Here is a 25,953-nt window from a genome sequence, read left to right as displayed (position 1 = left end):
GGATGAAGTTAAAGAAAATTCACACAGATGAGTGAGCAAGAGAAACTGGCATCCGTACGTTTGATGGCATACCACATATTAGCTCATTATATTTTCCAGCCTAAGTCCCAGAGGTGGCTCATGTTCAGAATGGTACTATATAATTTAAGCTCTCCACAGCTCTGATTCACTCTCTCATTCTAGGTTCTAAGAACCAGAGAAGGATAAGATTCTCTGATGCATCTGTCAGTATAAAACAATATACAAGTATTACAGTGAGAGTGAGAAATGTGCCATATTTGTAATACATGATCTCAGTGCAACTAAACGTGGCAGGAAGCAGAAGTGCTGACCATTTCTCTATGAACAAAAGCAACATTTGAAGCTGCCATTTACTTCATTAATGGACAATTGTCAATTAAATTAATTTACACAGAAAAGCCTAAGGAGACAACTAAAACCTGGGTCTCCTCACATTTCCATGCACGGGCTGCATCAGTTAGAATTATTTTCTAAATGTGTATTTAGCTCTCTGAAAGAGAATGATGATAGGATTCCTGATGAGAGATGTGTATAATCTAAGGTTATGTCTTCACTGCAAGAGATGTGTTTTTACAGTGAGATATCTAATGCACATTCGCTAGCTCTCTGTAAAAACATAGTAGAGACAAGGCACTTCAGTTTTACTGTGAGGCAAATTAGGTATGGTCAAATCACAGGTGAGTAGGGTACAGTACCGACCTCGTGGGAAGCACTGCAAGTGCTTTGTTTGTGATTTGGATTTTACAGCAAAATAAGGTAACATGAAGGATTTTACAGCAAAATAAGGTAACTCAACAAGTTAACACTTGTTTTGTTAAAACAGAACACATGGTGTCAAAGAAAAACCCCACAGCCCTGTTCCTGGAAACTGATCCCATTGAAGTCAGCATGGCTCCCCAAAAACACAGGTGTCTATCCACATGGAACAGGCTGCACAGTCTAGGTGTAAATTAAGGCCTGGATTCTATAAATACCTTGTGCATATAAGGACTCCTAAGGAAATCAGTAATTCCACTAGTTCAAACCAGCAGCAGCGGTTTACAATATTACCCACACTCTTAAAGTTTCCATTGACAAGGATAACAGTAATGTTATGCCCATAAAGCTTTCATCATTTTATACTTCCTTCATTTTGGATTGCCTCACATATACAACATGAGTCTTTCTTACAAGGCTATTAGGATTGCATCTTTGTACATATACACACTCTACAAACCCAATCTAAATCAAATGTACTAGTTTTCCTAAAGAGTGACCATCAATTTGAAACGACTTTCAATTGTTTAAAAAACAAAACCACACACCTGCACACTAGATTGGAGGTACTACATCTCACCTGTAGGTTCTGCTGCTCATTTCTGTTTTATCATTTTCCTGTGTTGTTGGGGGGGGGGGGGGGTTAGTTGGTTGGTTGCTTTTTGTTGTTTTTTTGCCCCACACACATTGTTGTATGAAAGACCTACACAGACAAATGTGCATACAGACAGATTTTGTAGAGGAAATAGTGAAACGAGGTACAAAATGTTGTCATATGCACAAAGTGAATTAGCTGGGGGGAAAATGGGGGGAAAAAAATCTATTCTTCCTCTAGTCTCTCATTGTAACACCTACAGCAGGCCAATAATTTCCAGATAAGAGCTGCTTTTTACCTTTGAAATGCATGGACTTTTCAAACTAGATGATTGATTTCCTTAATTTAAACTAAAAGCAAACAAGGAACAAATATAAAGTCTCCGCAACAAAAAGAAAGATATATGGAGTCATTTTAGCATTCTGCATCTTCAGTGAAACTCAAAACAGCAGCCACTTCACAGCTGTTACTGCTGCCGGAGAATAGGCCTCTGTAATTAAAGGTGTGCTACAAAAAACAAAGTGAAAACATTCCCTTCTGCCAGTTACATCGCTACATACACAACACTAAGTGACATTGCGGGTTCCAGATTTATTCCTGCTATGTGACTTCCACATCAAATATACTTTGTTTATAAGAAAAAGCAAAGAATTGCTTATTACCAATGCTGCAAACTACTGAGCACCCCGGTAATTCAACAGCACTAGTAATAAAGACAGAAGTCAGAACTTAAATAGTTCTGTGAATGATGTTCAAGCCTCAGTGCCTCAAGCCCCACTCCTGCATAGTGTAGGAAATCTTAAAGAAATAAAAAGATAATAATTAACATAATACTTGGTGCTTATGTAGCACTTTCAATTCTAAGCTCTCAAAGACATTTACAGAAGTGATGAGTATTATTTTTGCCCCTTTTTACAAAGTGAAAAACTGAGATGAAGTGAGTTCAAACAATTTGCCCCAGTCACGTAGCAAGTCAGTGGCACAGTTGACAACAGGAGTCAAAACACAGATTCCTCGTGCTGTGCGTTAAACATTAGACCGTGCATCTCCTAAGTTTACATTCTGATTGGTTAATAGGCTCCAATATAATCCACATATACAGTAGTTTTATTATGTTAACAGCAGTATTGATTAAGAAATTAATCCTTTTACATGTTAAGATTATTTTGAATAAACTGCACAGTACTAGAATTAATTTATTTTACTATCCTGTCTGCAACAGTTTAAGTCTCTTTTAGAGCAATGCTAACAGATTTTCAGCACTGAAATATATGCATAGACAAGCAAAGGGGGAAATGAAGGTTTTTTGGTTTTTTTTAAGCAAATGATCATTACCTCTCCTACAGGAATCATTCATTTTTGTTTTATGGTCATTCTGCACTGTTTCCAAGATAAGTAGAGAGTATAAAAAGATCCATTAAGTGTTCTGTTTTATCTCAAGTTTCCAGGGTTACTTTCAATGACATAAATAGTTTTCCTTTTCCTCTAAAGTAAATGTTACCAGAATATGGATTTCCTTATAACAATAAAATAATACTTTGTACTTCGTGTCTTTCATCCCTCAATCTTTCTTAAGTAAGCTGCACAATACCCTGTGAGGTCAGTAACAATTATACATGTTTTCAAGGATCATTTCACCCACTACTGAAATGCAGCCAACTCTGGGGTTAGAATGCAACAGCTGTTTAACAGTACACACAAACACCAAGATTTTGTTATCAGATGATGTTTATACAAAATAAAAATAAATTTAAAAAAGGAAACTAAGCAAGACTTGCACGGTCAAAGAGACTGGAACAAGACTGGATATAATAAACAAAGGTGGGGATGTAGGAGAGATAGGTCATGTAAAGACTTGAAGGAAAGGACAACAATATTAAACTTGACTTAATATGCATGAGATTAGAACAGGAGCAGAATGTGGCCTGATATGTGGGCAATGATTTTAGCTGCTCAATTCTGGATGAACTGTAGGGAAGCAATGGAAAATGAGGAAGCCAGAGAGAAATAGGTTGTAGTATTTAAGACATCAGCTAACCAAAGCATAGACATGCAGTGTTAGCTGAAGGGATTAGTAGGAAGTGATGTATTTTCACTATGTGATAGAGAAAGGAACAGCAGGGTTCATTTGGCGATGGCTTGGATGTGACAGGAAAGAGAGAGAAAGAAGTCCGAGATGACCTCAAGGTTATGAACCTCGGTAAGAAGAAGGATGGCAATAATTGTCTGCACCAGAAGAGAAGAGAGTAAAGGGCTTAGAAGGTAATAGGATGAGACAAAAACTTATCTACCGTATGTTTAATTTGATAAACCAGGACACCCAAGAATAGCAATGCCACAAAAATGCAAGTATATTTCTACACCAACAGGAATCATCCTATAAAAGAATATATCAGATACCAATGTTGCTCATTATCTGGCCTGAATGATTGAGTGGTCAGCTATGTACAGACTGTCACGTGACAATCCAAATCTGTAGGGAGAAAACTCAGAGATCTTATTCCCTCTTCTCAGGAAGGATTCAAATCCCATTTTTTGTGAAAGATAATTTCATGGAGGCCAAGTAAGTTATGGAAACAACATTTCAGAGAAATAAAGAAGTTTGGATTCAGGTGAATGCAACAAAAAATCCTAATAGGATGTTTCCACACCGCTGATTTGTTTTGGCTCTAACCTTGAGTGCATTATTCCTGCTAAATGATCTCCCAGTTACATCAAGTGGTTGATCATATCTAGGCAGAACTGAGTCAGAAGTCTCAGAATGCCAGAAGTCCCTATCTTGTGAGGTACAGAGTACCTTCAGTTCTCTTGCAAGACATGGGAATCCGTGAAGTCATTAGAAGCGGGAGCTGCTCTACACCTCACAGGAGGCATGCAGCACATAACAGGATCAAATCCATTATTTGAGGAAATTTCAGTTGTGCTGGACTGTGTCTTATTTATTTTATTTTTTTTCTCCACTGGCTTGCAAAAGACCCAAAAGGTTATTATGCAAGTCTAACGGCATAAATAGAGATCAATTCCTATTCAGCCAGGTGCATTTACTTCTAAATTTCACACCAGAGAGAGAGACTGGTATTGAATAACAAGACAGCTTTGTGATATTAATAAATATATCTTCATGGGTTTTGAAGAGATTCAAGATTTTTTATAAATAGGAACTGCTAATATATGTTTTTTGGTTTATATACCTAGCTAATAACAGTCACTGGTTTGGGGGGGGGTGTTGTAATGAGATTATTCAGTTCTTAAAAAGGGCACACCATACATCTACAAGTGTTTCATGTACAAGAATACATCATTGTAAGCCTGTGCAATTGTATGAAAGGACAACAGAAATCTAGTTTAATACATACAGTCACAAAATTGATCAATGGGGCTTTTGACATGCAACCCCTGTCAAGTGAACTACTAATACACCACTACCTCGATATAATGCCACCCGATATAACACAAATTTGGATATAACGCGGTAAAGCAGTGCTCCGGGGTAGGGCGGGGCTGCGCGCTGCGGTGGATCAAAGCAAGTTCAATATAACACTGTTTCACCTTTAACGTGGTAAGATTTTTTGGTTCCCAAGGACAGCATTATATCGAGGTAGAGGTGTAATTGCACAGCTACCAACTCAGACATGTAGTTGAGAATACAGGGCATAGTATCACATCTTTAAATGTATCAATAAAACGTGACATGAAACTCATTCTAATTTGCATCCCCTACCTACATCTTCTATCTCCATTTCCTAATAGCTGAATTGTTACAGCACAATCAAGCAGCTCAAGGCATTTGCTGGTTATTGCTCTGACATCACTTACAGGATAAATATAAATTCACTAAATCTCCTGCCTGCTGTCTACATAATCCCTTAACCTTTCCCTTTCTACAGCTAAGGTTCATTTCGTCATCTTCATCCCTGGCTCCTTAGCTCTCTCATTTCCCTTGTTCCCCCCTCCTTCCCATTTATTTTCCAAGTTGTCAATATCTCACATGCCTTCACAGTTGGGTTCATCTCTCAATGGACATTGGTCCTTCATCACAAAAGCTTGCTTCAGCATACTCTATTGTTCTTCACATTTCACTGAGCAATGAGAAGTTTAAAGAGAGTCCTTTGGTTCAAGTTTATTTTGTAAATTGGTATCTTTTGGTAAGATGCAAAGACAGAATATATTAAATTTATTCAAGAAGGCGGGTCCACAATTATTAATGGAAAGATACAGGAGACTGCGAATGTCACATTAAAGACTAAATACCAACACGTGAATCATGTGTGCTCAAGAGAAAAGGTAAAAGAAAAAAACTGTTCATAAATAAATTATCAGTTTCACAATCTAAAATAGGTCAGAAATATTTTCTGCAAAGGGCTGTACAAAGTTTACATATAAAGGCCAATGTAAAATTGATGGAGCATTCACAACAGATTGTAATGACCACTCTCAGATTTGGTCTTCCCCATTCTCTTTTTTTTTTTAAGAGGTGTAAGACCTATCAGCAGATCATAACCAAAGCAGAAGAAAGTTTGTTGGTTTTCCTTTTTGAACTCAAAACAATTTTTTCCATCACCTTTTTCCCCCCTAATGTGACAGCTGGACTCACCAGGAAATGAAGTTTTAATGATAACCAAATCATCATTTAAGTACCAAATGGTAATGTAATGAAACTATAAGCAAATATATACATTTCTATTCAGGAAAGATCAACTCAATGGCAGCACCTTTTGTTGAGACAGGTCCTGTTATTGGAGTTTTACAGCTCAGCTGACTGGAGTATAAGGAAATTAAGTAACTTGCCCCAGGTCATTCAGTATTTTTACAAATAGTCACAAAGAAAGTAAAGTTCACTACCAGCTTTAACATCTCAATAATAAACTATGATTTGGAGGTGGGGAGCTCTTTCACACCAACTTTACAGAGTCTCTTAGCAGAGTCAGAGCAGCTGGAGCTGAAAGGCCTGAAATGCCAGAAGCTGTTAACGGCTATCAGATTGCAGTGTAATTTAAATTAGAAACATGTTACATTTACTAGCCTTTCTGGAGATGAGGGTTAAAATTCTGCCTTAGGTCATTTATGAAAATTAATTTAATGGCTTCATAATGGTTCATGATAGACATTTGTCCACATAAAAAAAAATCCACTATACAATTTGATAGTCTAACATAACACCCTCTACTCAAGATCAGATACAGGAATTAGCAGGTGTATCAGGATTAAAGGTATATTGGAATAGTTAAGGCTACAATTCAACAAGGTACACATAAACTCATACTTAATTTTAAGCATGTGAGTTAGTCCCACTGAAGTCAATGACTTCTTCCTGTTATATGTTTGTACAGAACCTAGCACGGTGGGGCCTTTGGGCACTACTGCAATATAAACAACCATAACAACAAATATTGAACAGACCCACTAGTACTTAAAATACATAGTCTCTAAGAACATGTGAGTCATAAAGCATCCTATCATCTACTCATTAAGGTATTTAGGCTATGGCGACAAAGTTTAAACCAGGATACTTTGATATTTTAACATAATATTGGCAAAACCAAGAAAAGAATCCTTGTTTGCTTTGCACGACTCTTCTCTGGGTTTCACAGTTCCTCAAAAAATTCTTACTGTTCTGAATCTGATTGCAGCAAAAGGTTCTAAATCCTATTTCTGACATTATCCTCTCCTAAACCTTTACTGAAATCCCTTTAGTAGTATGCTCAGTCAGGCAGGTCAACTGTCTTTTGCAAATGGAAACAGACAGTGACCACAATACCTTTAGGTTATTTTCCATGCTGTCTACCTTTTAGCTATGCAACTGCAGCTTACCCTAGCGCTGCTGCAAGACTGTCAAATGTGCAGGTCCCAGGAAGGCTTAATCCATAAATATAAAAAAAAAAGAGGGAAACAAATGTCATTGCAAGAATTAGTTAAGCCTCAGTCCCCAACCATTTCCTGTGTCACTCATCACTTCATCTAAGTTGCACTCATGAAGTCTCACCGCTTAAGAAAGCAATATATTGATTTTTGACCTTTGAGCTACATATCTAGCCCTAAGGTACTTGATGACCTACATGACGACAGTTCTACAGCCCAGTTGGCTAGAATCTGCAAATGAATGATTCATATTAGTCTCTCCCCAACCCACTCCATAATTTGATATTTCACAAAGAAAAATCATTTCCAGCAGTAGGCACTATTAGCCTCTTGAGTGACCGAAGTGCCACTTGAAAAAACCTTAATGCTAAAACGCAAACGCTGGTCTTATTTTTCCTTTAATCCCATTAAATTTTCACAAAGAAAATTGAGTCACATTTTTTTAACCCAGTTAACCCGAAGTGTCCTTTATGGTTTGGCTGAAGAATGCACAATTCTGGTTGCATTTTTTGTTGGGCCAAATTCTGCAATGAAGCTACTAACTGGTATACAAATGAGTAAATTTGTTTAGCTTTATGTTGAAGTGCCTATCATGAGCTCTAAAATAACTCCACGCCTGTAACACAGCTATGGTCAAGGGTATATATATTCAAATAGGATTTGGCAGTGTAAAAGTTGAGACAGCACATGTTACAAACTACATATAGCTGCATTTCTCACACACACACACCCCAAAAAAACAGACAGAATGTGGGCCCCTCTCTATTTCTTACTACACCCATACTACCAGTGCTCAGATTCCATATTTGAGCAATTAGACTCCACTGTCCTGGTAATCATCAAAATGTTACTGTCCAGTGTTTTCCAGCTGTCACAATTCTGGCATTACTGCTATTACCCCACAGCATGGGCTGCTCTCTCCCTTATGAATATGCAGCATTTTGATAACATAGCTAACATGCAAAAAAAATTTGTCCAAACAATTTTTTTTCTGTGATTCTGGGAAGGTGTGCAGGAGTTTTGTGAAACTGTGAGGATGTCTACTAGGCTGCATGGAAATTTTAAAGTGTGTGCGTGGGTGCTCATGTTTGTGTGTACCACTGAAGAATTGTCCGAATTGGATTTTCATTTTCACATACCCTATTTTTGGCAAACTACACTCCATTCTCCTGCTAAAAACACATCTTTTTGCCCTCTGCAAGCAAGTGGCGTTGCACCTGTTCTGCATCTCCACTGAATGCCCTATCTGGACAAGTCAGCTCTATTCATCTTGCATGCAAAGATGAACTTAAGAGTCTCATGTAGGTCCCTGAAGAATTTTGTCCATTCAATTAAGTCCACACACATGATGCAGAAGTTGCAGAGACACTTCTGCCGGTGAAGTTTGGATTTTGTTCATTTGTTCAATAATGGAGTTAAGCTAAGAATGCCTAACAAAAGGTAATATGTTTTAAGCAAGGCCTTGTATGTTCCACAGTGAAGTCCCTGGATTTTTGACAGACTGGAAATTGTGTGGCTGATTTGTTTAAAATTTTAATTAGAGATATTTTACATTTTAATATTAAAATACAATCAGTACAGTAGCTATAGTCTAATCATTCAAATTTTATATATTGTCTCTTCATATTCAGTTTTTTATACACTAAAGATTTTTGCATTGACGAAGCATAACTGCACCATATGTGTTATTGGGGGAAAAATGGAGGCCTTGCCAGCTAAGCAGGAGACGGTTTGGGCTTTTGGCAGATGGGAGAGAATGGAAGGCAGGTTGGGATTGTGAAACATGTACATTGGCTGGAGTTTTCTGCTAAAGTGCTCAGCAGTGAAATAAACAATGTTGACATTTACACAGTCATCCTTAGGTTTCAGGGTCCACAACCCATATAGAAAAATGAAGACATTCACATCTGTTAGATCTATTGTTTTAGGCTGTTTGCAGACTCAAGAAGATACAATTTATAATGGGTTTAAGTTTTCAGGGTTGTCTTCATAACTATGACAGTTTAAAACACTTTAAAATGTTGCTATTTTGCTACATATATCATTTTAATACCACAAATGCAACACAGTTACAGAATAACCAAACTGTTTCCATTACCATAATAAGCTAATCACTTGGCACTCACTCTGCAGAGTCCCTAAAGGACTGCACCTTGTTTAACCTTCCAGGGCATCAGAGGCCAGATTCTCAGCTGGTGTAACTGTAGCTCCAGTAAGTATATGGAACTAGTCGGATTTACAGCAGATGAGAATCTCAACCTAAATTCTTTGTTATATAAAGATACTCTTTTTTCCACTGATATCAGAGATGTGCAGTGTTTTGCAGTATTAAGGTTACATAAGTGCCATTCTGAAGGACATCCAGGTTCATGCACTCATTAAAGCTATGATCTCATAACTACACTGTTCAATTACCAAATAATTTAGTATTGCATGTATATGATGTCAGTAATTCCTTGCTACTTCTAGACATTTTACAAGAACAAGAATAAAATTCTACACTGATTTACACTCTGAAGAATCCCATTATGTGACAGTTAATGTAGCTGCCCAGGAAGTAAATCAGAACAGCATTTGGCTCAAGCAAAAAAGGTTGCAAAATTAATGGATCCTGATTTTCAGAGGTGCTGTGAATTCACAAATCCCAATGACTACAATTCAAGTTGTGGGTGCTCAGTATCTCTTGAAATTAGGTCTGTGGTGACCTACGGCCTAGCAAAGGAAAAGAAGCATTCTCTTCTGACATGAAGGGCCAAATTAATCCCTAGTGTAACTTCAGCGAAGTCAGTACGATTACACAGGGAAGAATTTGGCCTCAAATGCTTACAGAATTCTCTGCATTCTTCACATGAGAGGACCATATCCAAGCTTGGATTTTATTAGGAATATTCCCATTTCACACAAACCGGGTCTGTCAAAAATATTATCACAGGCAGACAACAAACTCTGCTTCATTAGAAATTTCACAGGCTTTTTTACATTGTGTGGTTCCCTCAGATGGGTCCGTCTTTTTTCAGGCGGGTAAGAGTAAGGAAAGGCGAGCACAATAAAATCACCCTGATTTTACCAGTTCAGCTGTGTTAAATTAGATTAAAAATCCTCATGTGAGGAACTATTTTCTACCTTAAATCATGGGAAAGTATCAGGCTCAGCTCATTCCTTCAGATACGGTTCATTTTGAATGCTACGAACTTTCTCAATGCTCAATTTTCCCTGAGTGCAAACACTTTTGGATCCTGCTTTCAAAATAATGTTTTGCTGACATTGGTAATGAGGTCCATCCATCACATACCATCATAACAAGGAACAGGTCAAACACTTCATTAGTGCATGCTGTTGTACTGGAGCTTCTTTTATCCTAGGAAACTTTAGGTACTAGGAATGTTTTCCTCCCCCCTTATCTTTATATACTAACAACATTTTTTGTCCAATAGATCCAACAACACTTGTAATTCATGAAGCTTCTCATATAACTCTCAATAGGAAATCAAGATTAGTCCATGAGAATATTGAACAGAACCAGATTCCAGGCACTTCAAAATAAATGGGGAAGGGTTAATAAATTCTCACATGGTTATTAGTCACTTTGCCAAGACAGAGTGGAATAATAAAAAGAAAAAAACAGTGTGTCAGTCCGTAGCGTATTTCAGGTGCAAATTAGCATATCTGCTCTTCCGTTAAACACACCCTGAATAAATTTCCTTCACTGTACACAGCAGGAGCAGCAGCAAAGCTGCCAAAGGGCACTGTATCTGCTCATTCACATAGAAGGTGCTCTCCGGTCCTAGACAGGAAAAATAAAGGACAGGTGGAAAGGGCACCCCACAGGAACTGCCTATCACTTTGCCATTAACAAATGGTGTAGAGCCTAACGATAAATAGGACCTTTGGAGGTGAAAGGGGAGCTGGCTGTGACCCAATTACCTGCACAGATCAAAGCACCAGAGAGCACTTGTTTCCTGTGCAACAGGGCAGCAACTCAGCTGTTCCCAACAGCAGGGTGAGGTCTGCTGCTGCAAAAGCCTGCAACATACAACAGCACACACATCCCAACTCAATGGATTTTGTTACCGCCAAATAAATAAATATCTTTCAGTGTGAGGAAGGAGACAGAACACAAGAAAAACTGCAGGATCCACCACTACTAGAAAACAGAAATGCAATTTACAATCAATAGCTAATTGCTCTCAGGCAGATTTGGCATTGCAGTACCAATTGTAAACCTTTTTATACTTTCTTTGTTTCTTTTTTCCATTGCAATGTTTTACAAGGAAATAAATATTTTTCAGTATGTCATGGAGACACAAACATTACACACACACTTAGACACAATGGATCAGATTTGTCCCTAGCATCACTCCTGCTACGTCAATGGAGTTACAACAGTACTACTACTACAGCCAGCATTTCCAAGGTGCTGGAACTAGGGGTGCTCCTGCACCCCCCTGGTTTGAAGGGGTTTTCATCATAAATAGGGTTTTCAGTTTGGCACAATGGCTCTCAGCACCCCCCACTATACAAGTTTTTCCAGCACCAGTTATTCCAGTGAAGTTCGTTAATTTGCAGTACAGTATTGTCCTTTCACAGCAATTCGCTAACAATTTTTTTTCTGGAAGTTTTCCCCAATCACTCTCTCTCCCGTAACCACGCTGTTTATTAGACCTTTGCTTTCCCTGCCTGTTTCTCTAGAGGCTCTCACTCCCCATATACACAACTTCTCCATGCTCCCGTAGTGAACGCACCAGGCAGTGTGTGTGAGAGAAAGGAATACAACTGGATGGAATGACACGCACGGGGTAAATGTCAATGCACGATTATGTGCCGAAGAGCCCATGGGCTAGAAGGGAAGAGGGGACAGGCGGCGTGTAACCGGGGAGGGAGGATATATTAAGGGGGGCAGAGCTGTAAGTGCCCCCTGGCGTGGCCGATCCTGCAGAGGGGCCTGAGAGGCCAGAGGGTGGAGTATTGTGTTTTACAGCCCTGGGGCTGCCTGTGGTTTAGAACAGGGAAATCCTTCCCACTCACCCATCTTCGGGCAAACCCAGGCTCCCCACCCCATGTCCCCCGCCAGGCACCTGGATATGGCAGGAGATCTCGGAGTCGTCCAGCAGTCGGATGGTGCATTTCATCTCCTGGCTCAGGGACCTGATGCTCGAGCTCCGGAACCGGATCATTTTCATGGTCCTCCTGCCGCCTCGCCTCATGCACTCGCAGGGGGCGAACATGCACCGCAGCCCCCGGGGGGAGCGAGCCCAGCCGCCCGGGCACCTGGAGCCACCCACCCCGGGCCGCGCAGTGCAGCTAGAGCAGAGCTCGGCGGCCGCTCAGCCCCGAGGCGGCGGCTCCTGCCGCGGAGCGGACACCATGCCGCTGCCGCTGCCGCCGCCCGAGCCCAGGCGCTTCCCCGCAGCCAGCCCCACACGGGGCCGCGCGCCTAAACCACAAGCCCCGGCGGCGTGTGAAGAGACTGGGGTCTGCGCCAGAGCCTGGGACCGCTGCTGCTGCTGCGTCAGGCTCTGCTCGCCTGTCTCCAACCCAGCCTCAGCATCCCTCCCTCCCTGCCTGCCTGCCTGCCTCGCAGCCCGCCGTTGCCCCTCCCCACGCCTCCTCCCCCCTTCTCTCTCTCTCTCAGGCTCACCTCCTCTCGCGCGCGCCCAGCCGCCCCCTCGTCTGTCTCTCTCCTTTCCCCTCTCACATGTTCTTCCTTCCTCCCCCCTCCCCCGGAACATTTTCTCTTCTCCTCCCTCTATTGCTCTCTTCCCCGCCTGCCTCGCTTCTTCCTCCCATTGTCTCACCCCCGTTCCCCTGCACTCCGTTTCTGTTGGGGCACAGGTGGGATTAAGCTAAAGGCCTGGTCTCAAAGCAGTCCCAGGAGAAGGGGGTCCTTGCTGCAGATTTGGAAAAGTCAGCATTTGCCACCTTTGCAAGGAAAATTATGAAAGTGCTAAGGGTGCAAATGCTCTGTTTATTTTAGCATGGCCTGGGGCAAGTTCCTTGACCTAAGGAGTTTATAGTGCAAAGCCACTCGAACCTCCCCTGCACCTGAGTAACTCAATTTTGTGTTTCCACAGGTTGGACCCTGCTTAGAACAAAAACAGCCCGTGGTGGTGGAGATGGATGGAGTAAGAAGATGGAAAGGTACAGAACACTATAATTACAACCTGTTATCACTATATCCTATTTAAGAATGTGTCTTAGAGCCACATGATTCCAGAGACAACTAGTCTGTTATACATGATATGTTCTGATCCCATTAGGTGGTCCCTACCTATTCATGATTCTAAAGGAGAGAAAATGAAAACATCAGCTCACCAGGAAGCCACTGTCTTGGATGCTGCACTATCAATAGGGTGCAACTCAGTGTGCCACAGAGCTACAACTAGGGTTGCCAGATGTCCGGTTTTCTACTAGAGTGCCTGTTCAAAAAGGGACCCTGGCAGCTCCGGTCGGCACTGCCAGCCAGGCTGTTGAAAGTGTGGTTGGGGGCACAGCAGGGAGCCGGGGTTAAGGCAGGTTCCCTGCCTGCCCTAGCTCTGCACAACTCCTGGAAGTGGCCACCAGGTCCTTGCGACCCCTAGGCACATGGTGGCCATGGAGGCTCTGCGTGCTACCCTCGTCCCTAGTGCCAGCTCCGCAGCTCACATTGGCCAGGAACTGCGACTAACAGGAGCTGTGGGAACAGCACTCGCAGGCGTGAGGGCAGTGGGTGAAGCCTCCGTGGCTGCCCACGTGCCATGGGGCTGCACTGCAGGGACCTGGTGGCCACTTTCTGGGAGCTACGGTAAGCGCCACAGGGACCCCGCACCTCAAATCCCCTGCCCCACCCCTGCACCCCAACCCCCTCATCCTTGGCCCCACCCAAGAGCCCATACCCCCAGCTGGTGCCCTCACACCCCTGCCACACAACCTCCTGCCCCAGCCTGGAGCCCCCTCCTCCCTCCCAAACCCTTCATCCCCAACCCCACCCCAGAGCCTGCACCCACAACTTGAATCCTCACCCTCTCATGTACCCCAACCTCCTGCCCCAGCCCAGTGTAGGAGCAGGATTTTATAACTGTACTGTGAGAATTAATGTATGATTTGATTTCATCCTGCCAGCCACCCTTTTTGAATAGCAGAAAGGAATGACAGACCAGAACAATCCTTATAACAGATTATGGTCACCCTTTTGTTTTAGGAGAAGTTATAATGTCTACTATGGTTTCCTATATGTATTACAAATTAGGCAATCTAGTTAAATATACATTTCTTTGTTTTAAGGTTTAGAAAGTAAGAGACAGGATCTTGTATTGTGTTTATGTTAAGGAGATTAGAGGAATGTTGAGGGCCTGAAGCCCCAAAGTGAATTGTTTTAGTTATAAGATTTAGCAAGGCTTGGTTTACAATGTATACTGCTGAATATACAATACTGCTGTCTGTATACCTTTGAAGGTTTCTGTGAGAGATTGTTTGTGTAAATGAGGAATACATGCATCAGGAAAAGATAAGGTGTGAAAGCCATCACAAATGTCCAGATGGTCAAGAAAAAGTGAGAGACTTGGAAAAAACCAGGAGACAATCAGAAAACATCCATTGTATCCGATGCTAAACATGGTAGCAGCATTGATGATCTCAGAGGTGAGGCAGGCACCCCCGAAGGCAAAACAACAAATAGGAGATAACAATAGAAAGCCCGACAATAACCAACAAATGATAACACCACTTAAGGACTAATGATTACAGGATGACATTGCAAAATGCATGGACTCAAATGGGAATTTACAACTATAAAGCTGGGGTGTTTTGCCATGGAACTCTGGGTTCAGTCCTGCAAAGCCCTGGAGCATCGAATTCCGACCAACAAGAGCCCAGCTCCTCACTCGTGCTCAATCTAACTGGCCATTAGATTGACTTGATCTACAACAGACTAGTAACTATAAACATCAACTGGCAGGAGAGAGAGAGTGTGTGCGTATGTGTGACTGAAAAGCATACACTAACTGTTGTAATTTCAATAAATGTGGTGTATTTGCCTTTCCCCCCCTGAAAAGATCCTGTGTGCTTTGCATAGCATAACATCAGAGCTCTCCGCTGCACCCTGAGCCCCTAATTTCTGGCCTCACCCAGACCCCCAGCCCAGAGCCCATACCACACACCCCCTTGCACCACAACCCCTACCCCAGCCCAGAGCCCTCTCCTGTACCCGAAACCCCTCATCCCCAGCCCCTCCCCAGGCCCCACACCTCTCTCCTGTACCACAACCCCCTGCCCCCAGCCCAGTGAAAGTGAATAAGGGTGGGGGAGAGTGAGCAAGGGCAGGGGCAGGGCCTCAGAAGAGTGGCAAGGCAGGGGTGTTCAGTTTTGTTTGATTAGAAAATTGGCAAGCCTAGCTACGAAGGCTGTGGCATGCAGTGTGAGCACTAAGAACAGGTATGGTATAGACAACAGTGGTTCTCAACCTTTCCAGGCTATTGTACCCCTTTTAGGAGTCAGGCTAACATTCTGGGGTGTACAACAGAATTCTATGAAAGACATAGAGAGTAATTGTTCCACTCTACACGGCCCTGGTGAGGCCTCTGTTGGAGTACTGTGTTGGGTTACCTAGGGAAGTGATGGAATCTCCTTCCTTTGAGGTTTTTGAGATCAGGCTTGACAAAGCCCTGGCTGGGATGATTTAGTTGAGGTCCTGCTTTGAGCAGGGAGTTGGACTAGATGACCTCTTGAGGTCCCTTCCAACCCTAATATTCTATGAATTCCGGGCACTACATTTTTGGAAAGATATGGACAAATTGGAGAGAGTCCAAAGGGGATTGCCAAAAATGATAAAAGGTTTAGAAAACGTGACCTATGAAGAAAGGTTAAAAAACAGCCTTCTTTAGTCTTCAGCATTGTCGATGCATTAACTGCTAGCGGGGGGAGGCTAGTACCCCAGCCCCCCATCTGCCTGAGGCTCTGCCCCTTTCGTGTTCCCCTGCCAGAACACACACACACACACACACACACACACACACCCCGCCGCAGCTGCCAGCTCCGGCCCCTGGTTAGTGCCCCCAGCTCAGGAGCTGTGTCAAGCAGGAAGTAAGGAGGGGGTGGGGAGAATCCTAGGGGCAGAGCTTGGGCAAGGCCATGCCTGGCTGTTTGGGGAGGCACAGCCTCCCCCAGACTAGGATACCTGCTGCCCATGGGCTTGAGAAAACAAGGCTGAGAGGGGGAACTAATAACAGTCTTCAGATATGTTAAGGGCTGTTATAAGGAGGACTGATCAATTGTCCCCAATGTCCACTGAAGGTAGGACAAAAAAATTATAGGCTTAGGCTGCAAAAAAATTATAGGCTTAGGAAGGGAGATTTAGGTTAGATAAGAAAAAAATTCTAACCCTAAAAGGAAGGTAAGCTCTGGAATAGGCTCCCAAGAGAGGCTATGAAATCCCTATCATTGGAGGTTTTTAAGAACAGGTTAGATAAACAGCTGTCAGGGATAGTCTATGTTTACCTGTAAACTGTTTTCACTTATCCTGAAATGGGAAGGAGTTCTCCCTCTCTCTGAACTGAGAGCTCCATTGGTATTTCAAATACTGAGTATAAAATATATATTAATATTTGTGAGCACTTCCACAGTACTTATCACTGTAGTAACTGAAAAATCTCACAGGACTAAAGATACATAATTTAATTCAAGTGGTAAAACTCCTATTGACTTCAATGAGTGCAGAGTTAGGCCAACACTGAGTGTTTTGAAAATATGCTTTTATTCATATCCTGGAGCAGCTATATGAAAGTTTGAGTTTTTGGAGTTTGATTTTTAATCTTTTATCATTTATTTAAAAGTTATAGATTCAATGCATTTAAGGAGAATGCCATGAAGAATAAACAGAAGCCTATAAAGTCTCATAACAATAATGCAACACACAACACAAAAGTGAAACATGATTTCAATGTTTGTATTCAAGTGCAGATTTACTGAGTCAATTACATGCTTGGTGTAATTCCACTGAAGCCAGTGGAGTTAAATTAGGGATATTTTTGACCCACTGTTATCCTTACAGAGAGAGCTAGAGTCCTGGAATTAAATCCTATCACTGGGAGTTTTGCCTAAAATGTATGCCCAACATTTGTCCTCAGAAACTTTGCGTGCACACACACCTGGGATGCGAGCATGGAGGTACATGTTACACTGCATCTGCTCTATAGTTTGTTGGGTTTTTTTTGGACTAGCAGAATTTTTGCCTTGTCACACAAGTGGTAGGTGGAGTAAAGTTGACAGATGTTGGTGCATGCTTGCAACAAGAGCTCAAAATCTGATAAATGCAGTGTGTCAAAAATATCCCTGGTGTAACTCCTCTTGTTAAAATTGTAATGTAAATGGATATCTTTAATAAGACCCCTATTCAGGAGCCTGGGGAGAGGAGAAAAAGGGATCTTCCCCTTGAGCAGCCTTTGTCATCTGAGTCCCACTCATGTCAAGTCAATGCCCACAAACCAAACAATTCTACCACCTAGCATTTGTTAGCACAATATAGTCAAACACAGAAGCTGGGCTTTTAAACACTCTTGCAGCCAACAATTTGTAGTTGACAGCTATGTTTGTAGCAGGAGATATTAAAGAATATATAAGGGGCATTTAGACTTGCAAACTTTGACAGTGTCTGATCTGTATCCAGAGTATTTTATAAGTTACTATCAAATTATATATTTACATTGTATTAATTAAAAAAAATCAATTGTATGCCCCAATTGTATATTCTGATATGCTTTTTAAAAAATCATTTAAAAGTTGTAAGGGTTTTTCCTGCACTCATGTTGCTATTTATCAGAGTCTTTTATACAGCTAAAGGCCAGAAGGCACCATCATCTAGTATGACCTCCTGTTTTCACAGGCCATTAAACATCACCCAGATACCCTATGCTTAGCCCACTGACTTTAGTTGGACCAAAGCATTTCAGTCCTCAAAAAAGCTAAACTGAACTCTTGCTGAACTTTTTAGGCATGTGCGTAACCCAAATGGAGTCAAAGTTAAGCACATGCAGAATCAGGGTCTGAGTATGCAGGGAAAATAGGATGTGACCAAACACAAAATGTTGTCAAATGCCTCAAGCAAGCAGACTTTAAAAATAATTGTTGCTAACTTTTCAATAGTAATAATCTTAGATGTTACTTTCGGGTCCAACATTTTAAAATATAAATCTCCCCTCCTCATTGCTGGTCTCTACCACAGAGATAGATACATTTCAAAGTCCTGCCCCTGTCTTCTACTTACTCTACACAGACTGAAGACCTTCAGTTGTTCACCACCACCATGTAGTTTATTTACATTGCTATTCCCACCATACATCTCATTTATAGCACCAGTTTTTCCTCAGCCCTCTATTGATGAGAGGAAAGATCTCCACCAAGAGATCATCTTGGTTCCGGGTCCACAAGCCTGCCTCTCCCCTAGCACTTCTTTCCTGTGCCTTGCTCTACCCTCTGCATTAATGGGCTAATTGGCTCTTTAGTCCTTATCAGCCCATTCTAATTGGGCAGAGTCAGGTATGAGGAAAGAAGGGGGAATTAATTGGTGTTTAATTGATCAGAGTGCTGGCTCAGCTACTGGTTCCCAGTGCTCTCTGAGCCTTCATAATGAGTGGTGCTATATATATAAACTATTATTATACTAAGTAATGCTGAAATACATCATTGCATAAGTTCTAGGGCATGGCTGTTAGGAAGAAAACAAAGAGAAGATTAAACAACAACTTTGTTGCAGAACCTGTATTACAGATGGAGGCAAGAGGCTTTTAAAATTAAAAACAAACAAACAAAAAAAACCACATCTTTGAGGCTGGTCTCACATACATTGTGATTACACCTGTATAACCAGTGGTGAGCTGGATCGCACCGGTTCACATGAACCAGTTGTTAAATTCTGAAGCAGTTTTAGAACTGGTTGTTAACCCGCTTCCCTGCGAGGGGGCGCTGTGGCTTTGATGGGCTCCAGACAGGAAGTGATGTAATTCCTCCTCCGGCCACCAGGGGCGCTGCGCTGTGGGAGCCATGTGGGCCACCGCCTGGCCCTGGCACTCCTGCTGCTGCCTGGGCTGCTCCGAGCCGCTCTCCCCGAGAGTACCCGCCACCCTGCCCGCACCCCCTGCCCTGCCCACAGCCATCCCCGCACCCCCTGCCTCCAGCTAGTTCTGCCCCACGCCCCTGTCTGCAGCCAGCCCCACGTCCACTGGTGCCCTGCAGTTCCCAGGGCAGTAACCCTGCACATCTGCTTCAATGAGGGGGGCAGGGAGCTTCTGGGACCCCACATGTGCACACCTAGGCTGACCAGACAGCAAGTGTGAAAAATCGGGATGGGGTGGGGGGGGTAATAGGAGCTATATAAGAAAAAGACCCAGAAATCAGGACTGTCCCTATAAAAATTGGGACATCTGGTCACCCTAGCACACCCCCAGGGAGTGGTGGGGACCCACACATGTGAAACAGAGCTCATTTCTAGTTCAGACCCATCTTTTTAAAAAATAACTTTAGGTAAGGTTAACATACATCCATATTTTCCCAGACATGTCAGGCTTTTTGGTTCTAAAATCACTATCTGGGTCTCTCTCTTATATAGGCTCCCAGGAAAATATGGACATTTTTTATTGTTAAGTATGAGTCACTGGGAGTCAATGCATTGCCATGTCTTATGGAAAAAGATACAAAAAATACATACCATGGCATATCCCTTAAATCAGAACTTTTTATAGGGAACTGGTTGTTAAGATTTTGGCAGCTCATCACTGATTATAACCCCATTGGCCTCATCCTCAGCTGCACCCAGTATCTGCTGAATGCAGCTTGAAGCATCACATGAGTTTGTAGTTCCCTGAGCTTAGGACCTGATTTAGCCCCTGCTATATTTTTAGAGCAGCCAGGCATTGCTCTAAGTTATACAACTGGCCAAAAGGCCAGCCACAAGTTGCCAGAGTGCAACATAGTCTAGGCCTGTCTCCCTGTCCCCCCACTGCCCTTATACTAGCAGCTGCAAAGGACACGGGCCAGACCAGGGGAATCCCTATGTAGCATGAGCTAGATGATCACCAGCCCCTTTGCTTGACAGAAACAGCACAAAAAGATCAGAGCTAGTCTGAGACCACCGACTTCAGAGTCACTTCTAATTGGCTGATTCAGTAGAGATCAAAATCATGCCCTTTGTCACTATTCAGATATTGTTCTCATGTTTCAATTTATTCTGTTAAAGATTGTACTGTCTTTTTATCCCAGCATGGTGAGAAGCAGGAAATTATATTACATGACCAGGCGCTCTGATAAAGATTTTTATTTTGTACAACTCCTAGTGGAAATTACTTTTGAGGATTCTTATACAAATGCATTTACTTTGCTCAGGCCACATAGAGGAACTTTTCTAAGATGATACGAATTTTGATTTATGTTAGTCACTTTTGGACAGATTCTGTTATTAGTAACAGATTTAAATCTGGATTTACACTGGTGCAATGCAGCAGAATCTGTCCCATAAAGCTTAGATGTTTTCAGTGTCCAGGAAAGCTAATATTCCAGATTTATCTTCACTCTCAATACCTGATCAACCATCTTCCTGTACTGTTGCTCAGAAATTAAAAATAAGTGGTTTTTATATTTAGAATTCAGTTTATTTAATTGTATAAATAGAGCAGTGTAATCTTACACACACATTAGTCAAGTTATAGATCACTCTAGGGTATGCTCAGATTTGTGCTTGTCACCTTTAGCGGGATTCAGTTACATACAACTTTTATTTTCAGTTTTTAAACTGCGTCACCAGCAAGAAACAGTGTATATTGTCATTCCTGTTTTTGTGAATAGTGGGCTGGAAAAAGAAAAATGTAAGACTACAGGTGACTCAGCTCATGTTTCAGTTTTTGTTAGGATTTCCACATACAGTGTGCCCTAGAGGAATATACTACACAAAAAAAATTGGATAAGGTAAAAACAAATATCAAATCTGAATCTCACATCTAATCAACTAGTTTTAATTTAGTCTATTGGCACAAGGCTGTCCTAAACCTAGCAGATCCAGCAGGGGAGAGATTCCCTCTGCATAGGGAAATCCTCCAGTGAGGTAGAGCTACCATAAAGGCTCCTACATTGCCCTGCTGCTCCCACCCCCATCCTAGTGCTGGGATAGCCAAGGGAAAGAACCATAGGCAGGGTATCCTTATGATCAGCAGTCCCTGAAACAGCCCAGGAAGACTTGACTTAGCCACCACAGCTTAGAGCAACCTTGGGGCTGCTCCAATATCTGCTGATTACTATGGCAGCCTAGAACCAGTCGCAGGGCCAGAAGGGGGTGCAAAGGCAGCCTTTGTAGTTCCCATCCTTAGTTCACTAAATAGTCTGTGGGTGCATCAGAGATTCAGGCCCTCTGGATTCACTGAGAGTTTTATCGTTGTAAGGACTGTAGGACTAATGGGAGTTTTGCCTATGGAACATCTGCAAGATAAGATATTGGGAAAATAAGCCTGGCTACTGAGTAGAGATCCTTGTTGAGAACTAGCTTTTTCCCCCGATAAAATGGTTACTTAGACATGTCTAACCGTTGTTCTTTGAGATGTATTGTACATGTCCCTTCCACTAAGTATGTGCACTCCTAGTGCACAGTTCAGATTTTTTTCCTTCAGCAGCACCCATGGGGGCAGCATGAACACTCTGGTGCCTCATGCAGGTATAAAGGGCCATGATACCCCTAACACCCCTCAGTTTCTTCCTATTAGAATCTTTCTGGTAGAGAGAGAAAAAGGAGGGCAGGTCATGAACTAGATGTGCAACAGATCTTAAAGAACAGTTACCAAAAGGTAGGTAATCAGTTTTTCTTTTGAGTGATTGCACAGGTCCATTCCATGGTAGCAGGGGCGGCTCTAGAAAATCCGCTGCCCCAAGCAGGGCAGCGCTGCTCGCGTCGCCCTTCCCCGGTCCCGTGGCCGGGGCAGAAGTGCCTGTGGGCCGTCCCGTGGTCCCGCGGCTCCGGTGGAGCATTCGCAGGCATACCTGCGGGAGCTCCGTCCGAGCCGCGGGACCAGCGCACCCACCGCAGTCATGCCTGCGGGAGCTCGAGCGGAGCCGCGGGAAGAGAGGACCCTCCACAGTCATGTCTGCGGCAGGTCCGCTCGTCCCGGGGCTCCGGTGGACCTCCCGCAGGCATGACTGCGGGAGGTCCGCCGGAGCCAAATGCCGCCCTGCCGGCAAAATGCCGCCCCACATGCCTGCTTGGCACGCTGAGGTCTGGAGCCGGCCCTGCATGGTAGGTGTCCATTCTATGGTAGGGGACTCGCAAGTGGCTTGAATGAAGATGAGCTCGTAGTTTACTTGAACATGGATTGTAGGATCACCCATCCAAATCTGGCATTGTCTCTAGATTGGAGAGAGACGGCATAGTGAGATGCAAATGTATGGTTACTACCTTACAAATAATCAAAATGGATATATCCAGAAAGGCTGCAGAAATTTCCTGTGACGTGGTCCACTTCACTTGGAGGTGGAATATGAGCCAATCAGTGGCATAAATGAAAACAGCCAGACATCCAGGAAGAGATCCTCTGAGTGGATATTAGGTTGTCCTTTACTCTGTCTGAAAACTACCACAAAGAGCTGAGATGAAGACTTGAAAGGCCTAGTCTGATCCAGGGAAAAAGCCAAAGCTCTACTAACATCTAGAGTTTGGATGTTTTCTTCCCTTTTTACTCAAATTAAGCTTTGGAAAGAAAGTTTGTAAATAAACTGCTTGATTAATGTGAAATTCAGCCATTTTAGTCAAGAATTGTGTGAGGTCAAAGAAAAACCTGGTCCCTTTAAAAAAAAAAAATTATAGGGAGGCTCCCATACTAAAGATCACAGGTCCCCTAATCACCTTGGCCAGGAGAGAACAACCATGAAAGGTACCTTCATAGACAAGTGTAACAGAACAAGGCAGTAGTGGCTCTAAGGGGCAACCCATCAACTTTCCTAGAACTAAGTTTAAACTCCACCGTGGAAGCAGGCTATGAGCCTATGGGTATAATCTGAGCAAACCCATTAGAAATCTGATGGGCATGGCATTGGAAAAAATTGATTGGTTATCCACAGGAGGATGGAAAGCAGCTAAATAGACTCTGATGGAACTAAGAGCTAACCCTTGTTTCAGAAAGAAAAGATAGTCCAAGATACAACAAATTGGAGCTTGAGCTAAGGAGACCTCTTTATAATGGATCCAATGGAGAATATCTTCCATTTAGCCAGGTAGTTAGATGTACTCAAAGGCTTCCTACTATTTAGCAGCACTTCATGGCAACAACCTGGGAAAAATGTTTGATTTAAGGGAGTGCAGGAAGCATCCATGCTGTCAGGATGAAGGAGGTGGCCATGGTCCTTGGACATCACTGCAATATCTCTTGGAACAGCAGCAGAGGTCTGACTGATAGGGGTTAGTGGAGTTGAAAACCAGTGTGGATAGGGCCACGCTGCAACTATAAAAATAAGGTGAGTGGAATCTTGCTTGACTTTGTGCAAGAGCAGAACTGGAGGGAAGGCATACAGCAAGCCTTTTGGCCAGGCTAGGAGGAAAGCATCTGTCCGTGAACCAAGGCTGTGACCTGCTTGGGAACAAAAAGAATGACATTTTGTTTGGTGTTGTTGCAAACAGGTCTAATGGACCTAGACACATCTGTCTGAAGAGATTACTCATGGTGACCTGGAAACAACCTGCTGAGGTGGTCTGCCAGGGTGTTTTTAACTCTCAGAAGGTAAGCAGTTTTCAGGTTGATGGAATTGGTGATGCAGAAATTCCAAAGGAGGATTGCCTCCTGCCATAAGTTTTTTAAATCCCCTCACCCCTGTGCACACACTTGTTTGCTTACCTAGAACATAGCTGCTGTGTTATTTGAGTACCAAAAAATTCCACCCTTTGAAGTGTGGAAAGAACACCATCAAGCTAAATGGATGGCCCAAAGCTCCCTGATATTGATATGGAGACTTAGGTCCCCTTCAGACTCAGGGTCTTTGGTCTTCTCAGGATCTAAGTGAGCTCTCCAACCTAGACCTGATGCATCTGTGACTAGAGTGACTGCCTGCTGTGGAGGGGCAAAGGGGACACCCTCACAAACATTTGCAGGTTCTACCCACCAGTCCAGGGAGACCACCTGAGCAGGTACTTGAACCACCATGTCCTTATGATGACCGGCCAGTGAGTACACTAAGGCTAACCAAACCCATACTTCTGAGGTGTAGCCTGGCATGCTGCACCATATAAGTGCACACCACTATGTGTCCGAGAAGTCTGAGGCAATTCCAAACCACAGGGACACAGTATGCCTTTAGACCTAGAGCAGGGGTCGGCAACAGACGGCACACGTGCCAAAGACCGCATACAGCTGCCTGCCGGGGTCCCAGCCACAGCTCTGCTCAGCCCGCTGCCAGTCTGAGGTTCTGGCTGCCGGCCCCTTGCCAGCCGAGGTTCTGGCTGCAGGCCCCACTTAGCCCGCTGCCAGCCTAGGTGAATGGAACCCCAGTCTGGCAGTGGGCTCAGCGGGCCAGCAGCATAAGATCAGCATTTTAATTTAATTTTAAATGAAGCTTCTTAAACATTTTGAAAACCTTGTTTACTTTACATACAATAGTTTACTTATAATAATATATAGACTTATACAGAGAGACCTTCTAAAAAACATTAAAATGTATTACTGGCACGCAAAACCTTAAATTAAAGTGAATAAATGGAGACTTGGCACTCCACTTCCAAAAGGTTGCCGACCCCGATCTAGAGCAATGACCCACTTGTTTGAATCCTCAGCTCCAGCAGGAAAGCCATGATCTTTGTAGAGTCCAGGACTGCCCCCAATTAATTCTTCTCTTTGGGCAAGCATCAGGACAAGTTTTTCAGTATTAAGAGCCCCTGTGTGTTGAAACTGGACTGAATAGTGGCTATGCTGGAAAGTACCTGAGACCTGGACTGGCCTCTCACTAGACGGTCATGCAGGTAAGGGAACAGACTCTTGACCTTTGCAGGAATGCCACTACTACAGGCATGCATTTCATGAATACGCAAGGGGCTGCTGACAGGCCAAAAGGCAGTACTGTAAATTGGTAGAAGGACCTGTTGGCCGTGAATCTGAGAAATTTTCTGTGGCTCTGGTGAACAGCCACATGAATAAAAGCATCCTTTAAGTTGAGATCAGCATCTGAGGAAAGGATAGACAATATAGTAACCATCTGGTATTTTGTTTTCTTTAAGCACTTGTTTAAGATCTAAAAGAGGCCTGAGACGCCTCCCCCTTTGCTTTCAGGATCAGGAAGGCAAAGAAATAAAAATCCTTTCCCTCCAAATGACATGGGAACTTCCTGTACGACCCCCACGAGGAGGAGCAACTTGACCTCCTGAAGTAGCATGCTCTTGAGAGAGTGGTTCCTGAAGAGGGACAGGGAAGGGGGTGTAAATTGGGGATAGAATAAATTGAAGGGGTATCCCAGTTCCACCATGCTTAAGACCCACTGATCCATATTGATGTGGGTCCAAGCACTTAGAGAGTGGGACAGGTGGTTGACAAAAATTGGGGTGGGGGAAAAGATGGTACTCTGGTAAGTAGTAGACTGCTCTCGACCAACTGGTGAAAATGATAGTTTAGGGGACCCAGTTTGCCTAAAAACTGGTAGTGGTACAAGAGATAGGTAGAAGAAGATGCTGCTTGTAACCCCTGCCCCTCTTTTGGGGCAGGTACTGGGAACACAGCAAAAAAGGCTGAAGCCAT

The 25,953-nt window shown here is 43.0% G+C and overlaps 1 protein-coding gene across 5 annotated transcripts in view; it reads right to left on the bottom strand.

Annotated features, from left to right (window-relative positions):
• FRMD3 (FERM domain containing 3) overlaps nucleotides 1-25,953 on the bottom strand; it is a 236,295-nt gene that overhangs the window by 184,215 nt on the left and 26,127 nt on the right. For 2 of the 5 annotated variants that reach the window (XM_039545738.1, XM_039545739.1), the window contains exon 1: nucleotides 12,307-12,748. The exons of 2 other annotated variants lie outside the window; for them this stretch is intronic. In XM_039545738.1, coding sequence (XP_039401672.1) covers nucleotides 12,307-12,456 — 150 coding nt within the window. In that variant the 5' untranslated portion in view covers nucleotides 12,457-12,748. Of the gene's footprint in view, nucleotides 1-12,306; nucleotides 12,750-25,953 lie in introns of those variants that run through there. One more of the 5 variants, XM_039545740.1, reaches the window with a different exon arrangement.

This window comes from Mauremys reevesii, linkage group 6 (genome assembly GCF_016161935.1).
Source record: "Mauremys reevesii isolate NIE-2019 linkage group 6, ASM1616193v1, whole genome shotgun sequence".
NCBI classification, from domain to species: Eukaryota; Metazoa; Chordata; order Testudines; family Geoemydidae; genus Mauremys; species Mauremys reevesii.
Note: the sequence above shows the minus strand (reverse complement) of the source record. Positions and strands in the feature narration are given on the sequence as shown.